The following is an 8518-nucleotide window of genomic DNA, read 5'->3' on the forward strand; positions in this document are numbered from 1 at the left end:
CGGTTCCCGGCGGGCGAGGCCAGCGAAGCCACACAAAAGCTTAACCCGTTAACCTCTTGAACACCTAGCGTAACTAGCCTGCAGCATGGCTGCACGGTTGAGCATGCTCCTTCGGGCCAGACTTGTCCAGCGCTCACGGGCATCGGACGATCGTTTCGTATGTAAAGCCAACAACACCTGTTTCTTCCGGGCAATTTCGACCGCGCCGCAACTCTCGGGGATTCAAATGAGGAGAAACGGATATGGGCAATACTACGCAGGTACGGAATAACTCATCGCGGACAGATGTCGAGCTAAAGCACCTTGAACGGATAACAGGCCGGGAGACTATCAGTGTGGGCGCTTTTCAGCAGACGTCCTAGGCCCATCGACATATATGGTGCCCCTGATTGTGGTTGGATTTAACCTAGTATCTCGTTTGACAGCCAGGTTAGCCACCACCGGTCCCCTGGCTCAAAAATGAGGCTATCGCTGTTCTCGATCGCCTCGCTGGGTCTTGGGGCCGTCGCCGCTTCATTTCCAAGTACGGTTGCGGGTTGGCTCCCATCACTCATCGTCGATGTCCGAAAGAGGGACCGGCTTCAGGATATAGTGACGTGGGACGAGAGCTCCATCTTCGTCCGCGGGGAACGGGTGATGATATTCTCTGGAGAGATCCACCCCTTTCGGCTGCCCGTCCCGTCTCTGTACCTGGACCTTTTCCAAAAGGTCAAGGCTCTTGGCCTCAACACCGTCTCATTCTATGTCGACTGGGCGCTGGTCGAGGGAAAGGCCGGCCAGTTCAGCGCCGAGGGCGTCTTTGATCTCCAGCCGTTCTTCGACGCCGCGACCAAGGCGGGCATCTACCTCATCGCTCGGCCCGGGCCTTACATCAACGCCGAGGTCTCCGGGGGCGGCTTCCCCGGGTGGCTTGCTAGATCCCGGGCTCGGTTGAGGACATCGGACCCCGAATTTCTGTCCGCGACGGACAAGTAAGCCTGAACGGGGAACTGGTCTAATAGCGAGAGACTGACCATACAATAGCTACATGTCAAAGATCTGCGGCATCATCGCCAAGGCACAAATCACCAACGGAGGCCCAGTTATTCTCTTTCAGCCAGAGAATGAATACACCAACTTCGAGGATGGTCACACTGCCGACGGGCCGTACTTCCAGTATGTTATAGACCAGGCTCGCAAGGCTGGGATCGTGGTCCCGCTCGTCAGCAACGACGCGAGACCGTTGGGACATAACGCGCCAGGAACAGGCGTCGGGTCTGCCGATATCTACGTAAGCGACACGTAGATGACGTTGAATATTCATGGCTTACACTCTCAGGGACATGATGCCTATCCGCTGGGATTCGACTGCGTACGGCCTCTTAATCCACTCTTGGTCGGCTAGTGTTCAAGCATGCTGATAATGCATAGGGAAATCCGAACACCTGGCCGGATAAAAGGCTTCCGACAAACTATCGCGCACTGCATTTACAGCAAAGTCCAAACACGCCATTTTCTTTAATGGAGGTACGATCACAGGATCTCTAAAGCGGCTCTGAAATAACGCGTGATAGTTCCAAGGCGGTTCCTTCGACCCATATGGCGGACCTGGCTTCGACCAGTGTGCGGCCCTGCTAAATCATGAGTTTGAGCGGGTGTTTTACAAGAACAACATGGCTGCTGGCGTTACTCTTTTTAATGTCTACATGGTCAGTGGCGACGCTCCAAGACTCTCGGTCAACTGAGACAGCTAAAACACAATGTAGATATTCGGCGGCACGAATTGGGGCAACCTGGGACATCCAGGTGGTTACACGTCCTACGACTACGGCGCTGTGAGTATCGAGGCTGCATAGACGCGGCAACGGGCTTTCTAATGTTTTTACAAGGCGATCGCGGAAGACAGGAGTGTCGCCAGAGAAAAGTACTCGGAGCTGAAACTCGAAGCCCAGTTTTTGAAGGTCTCGCCGACGTACTTGACCGCAAGGCCTGGTAACCTGACCGTGGGAGTCTACAGCGGAACCACCGACCTGGCCGTCACGCCGATACTCGGAAACGGCACAGGCTCGTTCTTCGTCGTCCGGCACAGCAACTTCTCCAGCCTGGCCACGACAGACTACACCCTCCGACTGCCGACATCCGAGGGAAACATCACCGTTCCCCAGTCTGGCAAGCTGCTCCAGCTTACCCGCCGCGACTCGAAGGTCATCGTCACCGACTACACGATCGGAAACGTGACTCTGTTGTACTCGACTGCCGAGATCTTCACATGGAAACAGTACCAGAATAAGACGGTTCTTGTGGTCTACGGGGGCCCCGAGGAAACACATGAGGTGGCGATCAAAACGACTGTGACGCCTCTGCAGTTGGAAGGGCCAAATGTCGACCACAACTTCGTCAACAGAAATCTGCTGTTGACGTGGGAAACGTCAAAGACGCGTCGGGTCATCCAGGTTGGCCAATTATTTGTATACATCCTAGGTCAGTACAATGTATATAGGGAAGAATGAGTATATCATTCTGACAGCTAACCTCCTAAAAGATCGCAACTCGGCTTATAACTACTGGGTGCCCGATATACCCGGCGGGGGCAGCCAGCCTTCATACGGGACATCGATCATGAGCCCGGACTCGCTGATTGTCAACGGCGGGTACCTGGTCAGGTCGGTCTCGATACAGGGCGACACTCTCAGGGTGCAGGCGGACTTCAACCGCACCACCGAGCTAGAAATCATTGGGGTCGGCACCGAAGTCACGAAGCTGGAGGTCAATGGGAAGCAACTGGACCACACGCTGAACAACCTGACGAACTGGGTCGCGCGGCCCCCGCTCGTGGACGCCGCGCCCGCAATCCCGGACCTGAGGACGCTCAACTGGAGCTACGTCGATTCTCTCCCCGAGGTCCGCCCGGGCTACGACGATTCCGCCTGGCCGCTCGCGAACCACAACACGTCGAACAACACCATCGCCAACCTCACGACCCCCGTCTCCCTGTTCGCCTCGGACTACGGCTTCCACGCGGGTACCCTCCTCTTCCGGGGCCACTTCACCGCCAACGGCACGGAGAACATGCTCAGCATCAAGACGCAGGGCGGCTCCGCCTTCGCCAGCTCCGTGTGGCTCAACGACACGTTCCTCGGCTCCTTCGCCAACGGGCCCGACGCGGCCGGGGACAACAGCTCCAACTACACGCTCGCGGGCCTGGCGGCGAACGCGGCCTACGTGCTGACCGTCCTCGTCGACACCACCGGCCTCGAGGAAAACTTCCTGATCCCGGCCGACGTGATGAAGTACCCGCGCGGTATCATGGACTACGCCATCACCTCGCCCTCAGGTGCCCGGACGAATGTCACGGCGTGGAGGGTGACGGGCAACCTCGGCGGCGAGGACTATGTGGACCGCTTCCGCGGGCCCCTGAACGAGGGGGGCCTCTTCGCGGAGCGCCAGGGCTACCACCTCCCCTCGCCGCCCGCCTCTGCCTTCGCTGCGCCGCGCTCGCCCTTCACCGGCACCGAAGCGCCCGGCGTGGCCTTCTATGCCGCCGCCCTCGACCTGAACTTCTCTACGAAGGACCTCGACATCCCCATCGCTTTCGTCCTCGACAACGTCACGACCCCCGACAGCGCCGGCGGGGCGGGGGCCTACCGCGCCATCCTCTTCGTCAACGGGTTCCAGTACGGGCGGTACGCGAGCAACATCGGCCCGCAGACCAGGTTTCCCGTGCCCGAGGGCATCCTCCGCTACCAGGGGACCAACTGGATCGGGCTGGCCGTCTGGGCTCTTGGGAAGGGCGGGGCGCGGGTGGGGGAGTTCCGCCTTGATGTCGGCGAGGTGGTGACGACGGGGCGGGAGGAGGTCAGGGCCGTCGATGGCCCGGCTTGGAGCCAGAGGGCCGGGGCGTACTAGGTCATCTGCCCCCTAACTGGCATCTTTATAATGTAATTTAGTTTGTGCCTCGCATTCCTTTAACTTCGTAAAGGGTTGTTAACAAACAAAAATAAAATAAAATCATTGAAAGGTCAAATGCCGATACGCAACCGAGCCCTTGGCGGGCTTTTGCTATCTTGTATCCGTGATGGGCGATGTTAGATTGTGTAACACCCAGGCACCTTTCGAGGCCATGATTAATACCATTGACTTGGACCATCACGACCGGAGGACCGCCGCAGGCCGGCACACCCGGGTTGGACCGGACACGTGGCGGCGTCGCCCTTCAGCTGGCCAGCGATGTCCCATGGCCCGTTTCGCGAGCACCGTCCAAGCAATCTTGCGCCACGTGGGAGTTGTTCACGCCATGCAATCATTAGTCTAGGAGCTGCGGGGGGAGGGAGGGACAGCTTGACAATCGCCTTGATGCAGCTCGAATTCGCGCCGTAATACCCGAAGACGTATTATTCATCACGTTTTTCATGATATAAGAGACGGAATCATGCACCCAGCGCCCACACGCTCTGTCGGATGTTGTCCCTTGCCGCGAAATGAGCCATCTCTGGGGCCACCTGTTCTCAGAACTATATACGAAAAAGAGATCTCGAATACCACAGTGAAATCACCTCGCTGCCGCCACTATTTTTCGTCCCCATGTCGTCCCACATGATTCGGTCTCCGGGGCCCTATCACCAAATGTCTTCTCTAAAACCTAAACGCCCAGCATGATCATATGTGGTGTAAATGGAGTCCAGACTGCTATGCAAAGTAGCAAGAACAAAGATTAAACCAAGAAGCGTAAAGCAAGTGCAGTGGCCTAGACTCTGTCTTCGCTAGCAGCCCTTGAGGGACGCCCTGCTGCTCCAGAACCGAGGTCTTGTAGCAGATTCCTCAAGCTTTCAACCAAAGGGGGCAGCGGCTCCGATACTACAGGGAAGTTATTCCGGAATATATCCCTTGCAATGGAAAGCACCGCGCTCGGGTTTGATAGCGACTCAACGCCATCATCAGGATTTCCATTGAGTGTCAGGCCAGGCACACCGCGGTCAAGCTGGAGGAATGCTCTTGTCTCGCGGTTTTCTTCCGAGTCCATAAGAATATATCCAGAATTTGATCTGCTGCCGTTCCCTACTTCCTGCTCGGAACCATTCCTAGAGGCCGAACAAGAGAGCAACCCGTAAGCCCAAAGCGTGAGGCAGGCAAAGTACACAGCAAGAGCATTGAACTCGCTGAGCGAGGCAGGTGGAAGCTGTCGGGCGTGGTGGAGAGTTTGACCGGCATGCCAAATGGCGTAACGGGCTTCGGACGTCTTCACCCAGCTTTCCTCAAGACTGCTGAAGGTTCTGCGAGCCTCATCCTCTCCTGCCTTGCCTGCGAATGTCTGGAGCACATCGGGCGAAACGTGGAGAACCATCATGAGCACTTCCGACATGACCGCAAGCTGAGCCGTGGGCCTCTTGGACGTGAGAATCATGGTAGAGAAGTCGCTGAGATCTCGGTATAACTCTTGATATTGTGTCTTGAGCCAGAGCCGGTGGGTGGTGTTCGCCTTGTTCGACATGCCATCCATGTAAAACTTGATGGCCTCGCGATATGCCGAGATCTGGCCCCAGTATCCGTGAAGCAGGGCCATGTAACATAGCTCCATGTCGACCAATTTCTGAAAGTCGTCCAGGATCTCGGTGCAATGCATGACCTCAGAGACCCTGGGAATGGTGCGTTCCGGACCATCGCTGGTTTTGGCAATGTATATGCTCCTCCATTGCTCCGCAGACCGGGCTCTCCAAAGATCACGGGAAGCGGGAAGGCTGAAACTTAGTTCGGTGTAAGACATTAAGGGGTTCTTACAAAGTCCGATGGAAGTTTGGATGTCGTGGAAGAACATGTGCAAAACTAGCCGCTTGTAGGATTCACGTTTGGCGAATTTGCGCCATTTCGAATCCAGTACGTCGGGAGAATCCGCGAGAGTTGGAATGAGTGCTGCCGAGTCTGGCGGAGCCGAAAAGTTGCCGGCGCGCCTGAGCATGGTCATAAGAGGCTGCAGAAAGCTCTCTGCGATCTCCATCTTTCTTTTGAAGCCGCTCCAGATGCCAATATCAAGGTTGAGCATAAAGGCCTGGAGAGCCCCAAGATCGCGCGTGAAAGAATTTGATCCCTCAAACTATGACTGGTCAGCAACCGTCGTCTGAGTGGCGGTGCAATCTGGGAACTGCTAGTAAGCAGCCAACTTACCAAATCCGATAGTCCAAGCCGCAGCACTTCGTGGAGCGAGAAACCGAACTGCCAAACCGCTGGAATGGAAATGTACGTGGCACCGCTCGATATAATGCCGGCAAGCAGCTCAGGCATCGCAGCCGTGGCATCAAAAGTGGGTAAATGAATCCAGCTGTCACTCTGATGCTCGTCGTGAATGAAATGGGCCTGGACGAGATAGTTCAAGAGATCTAAAGACGGAAACGATGGAGCGCGTGTACGCCCGCCCTTTTGCACTGTGCTGGCCACCACCATGGCCAGGAGACTGTCTCTCGACAAGGACGTCATCTTGAGCTTGGCGCCCGAATTACCAATCAGCTTGTCAAAAGCAGGCGAGTTTGCCAAATTATTCTCATCCAGTATCAATCCCTCCCTGTCTTGAGGGGATACGTGATGAAGTGCATAGTCCTTCGGCCCCGGTTCCCACAGCCATGGCGATCGTTTAAAGGCGGCGTGTGCCTTGGAGGCATTCCGGGTGGCGGATTTTGACCGGCTCGTTGTCGTAGACTCGGGACTTTGGTTAACGCAAACTTGTGGGATAGACACGGCGTCGAAGTTTAGATCCCAAGAGGAGAAATCCATGTCTTGGAAGTAGTTGTGTACCGGGTTGAAGTTGACAATGTCATCCATGACCATGTCTAGTACGGGATTCGCGAATGTATCACCCATGAAGGAGGGCGCGTCCACCTCGTGGTTCAGGTCGGGATTGAGGGGTATTTGCACCATTTTGGAGCCGCGGTATGCGGAGTTGGGGTCCATGCCACCATGAATATCGATGCCCGGATGCATCGAGGATGATTCGGACGGCGTGGAGATCCCGTCGATTGATGTACGATGGGAATGCGTGCGCTTGGAGGGCACCTCGCAGGGGATGCTCTTCGAGCGACAGCGAGAGCATGGCTTGGAGTCCTAGAAGGGCGGAGGGCTTGGGTCAGTTTTTGGTACCAGGTTGTAGAAGCATGCCGTCGTGACGGGTCGGATGTTTACCTCGCATTTCGATTTGGAGGCGGCGCAGTTTAAACATGCCTCGGCAGCGCGATCGCTTCTCCGTATGAAGGTCCTGCCCTTGCCCGTGCTATCGCGGTCGTGGGTTGTCTCGTGGCGGGTTAGGAGATCGGCCCGGTTAAACCGTTTTGGACATCGGGAGCACTGGTACGGGCGGGCGTTCTCGTGGGATCGTAAGTGTCTTGTCAGGTGGTCGGCTCGCTCGTAGACCCTCTTGCATATATGGCAGATGTGCGTCGAGGAGGGGGCAGTGTCGGACGCGACGCTCGATTTGCGCTTCCCGAGATGTTGAGGGGGAGATTGCGCGGGCTCCTTTTGCTGCTTCGGCACACCCGGCGGGGAGTAGAGGGGGTTCAGCATGTCGGAGCCGGCGGCATCGCAAAGAATGTCGATGCCGTTCATGGTATTGACGGCAGCAGGCGGAGGGATTGCGGGCGGGGATGGGGGGCCGGCGTGCAGTATGGAGTGAACTGGCGATGGCAGCAGGAACTCTCTGCGCAAGTCTTGCGATGGCAGCGGCATCAGGGAAATGGACACCGGGAAGTGGCGGGGGAAGTTTAGCACGGCAACGAAGTGGAGCGGGCAACCCGGGGAGAAAGAAACCGTGGGTGGGCGGGCAGGTGCAGGGCCAGAAGGTACTTGCCCGCTCGTACCTTTATGCGGGGGTTAGACCCAAACCTAAGACAGCGGGCGGAGAAGTCCAATGGGAACCAGAGCCGTTGGATTTTCCCTGGCCGTGGTTGGCTGTGTGTGCGTGCCTAGGGAGCCAAGGACCGGCAGACCAAAATGGGATTGATGCTCGACACGCGCGCGTGCACGTACACGCAGTTAGTTGGCCTCTTCGTGTGGCTGTTTTGTGAACATTCCTTTGACAGCAACTTGCGCATTATCAACTCATAGTTGTCCTCTTGCATGTGAGGTCGACAGTCGCCTTCGGGAATATAAGAAGTTGGGACTCAAGTCTAGGAGAAGGTTTAAGGCCGGCCAGCAAGGCTTCCGAGAAAGACGCACCGATTGAGGGACAAGCTCGGGGTAGGGTGGTAATGCAACGCAAAGCGCATTGAAATGTGCTATTGATGGAATGGGGGTTGAAGGCCTACCTTTGTAAATCACAAACTGGGGCAGGGCTGAGATGGCGATGGCTCTTGAATCAGCCAGCAACACCCCAAAAAAAAGAAGTGTCATGACTTAGCCTGCGTTATATTGCGTTGTCGCTGTCACTTGCTTTTACTTGGTTGACATCGCTTGGTACATCATCCAGGACTAGCACAAGCCATGCCGGCTTTTTCTCACGTCCGATGATGGGTTGTTGGGATTGTCCTAGTGCCTATGGGTTTACTCGCACAAAGGTGCT

General features: G+C 56.3%; 2 protein-coding genes across 2 annotated transcripts; one reads left to right on the forward strand and one right to left on the reverse strand.

Annotated features, from left to right (window-relative positions):
* Nucleotides 1–459: 459 nt before the first annotated feature.
* EsH8_III_001047 (glycoside hydrolase family 35 protein) lies at nt 460–3885 on the forward strand (the record flags this gene model as incomplete). The annotated part of the gene is made up of 6 exons (XM_083262772.1): nt 460–971; nt 1024–1270; nt 1554–1688; nt 1746–1814; nt 1869–2460; nt 2522–3885. The coding sequence occupies 6 exons, from the start codon at nt 460–462 to the stop codon at nt 3883–3885; spliced, it is 2919 nt and encodes a 972-aa protein (XP_083123259.1).
* An 838-nt stretch (nt 3886–4723) lies between these two features.
* Nucleotides 4724–7686, reverse strand: EsH8_III_001048 (uncharacterized protein; the record flags this gene model as incomplete). Its single annotated transcript, XM_083262773.1, has 3 exons — nt 4724–6067; nt 6139–7068; nt 7147–7686. The coding sequence occupies 3 exons, from the start codon at nt 7684–7686 to the stop codon at nt 4724–4726; spliced, it is 2814 nt and encodes a 937-aa protein (XP_083123260.1).
* Between the last annotated feature and the right edge of the window lie 832 nt (nt 7687–8518).

Source organism: Colletotrichum jinshuiense, chromosome 3 (assembly GCF_051148585.1).
Source record: "Colletotrichum jinshuiense chromosome 3, complete sequence".
NCBI classification, from domain to species: Eukaryota; Fungi; Ascomycota; class Sordariomycetes; order Glomerellales; family Glomerellaceae; genus Colletotrichum; species Colletotrichum jinshuiense.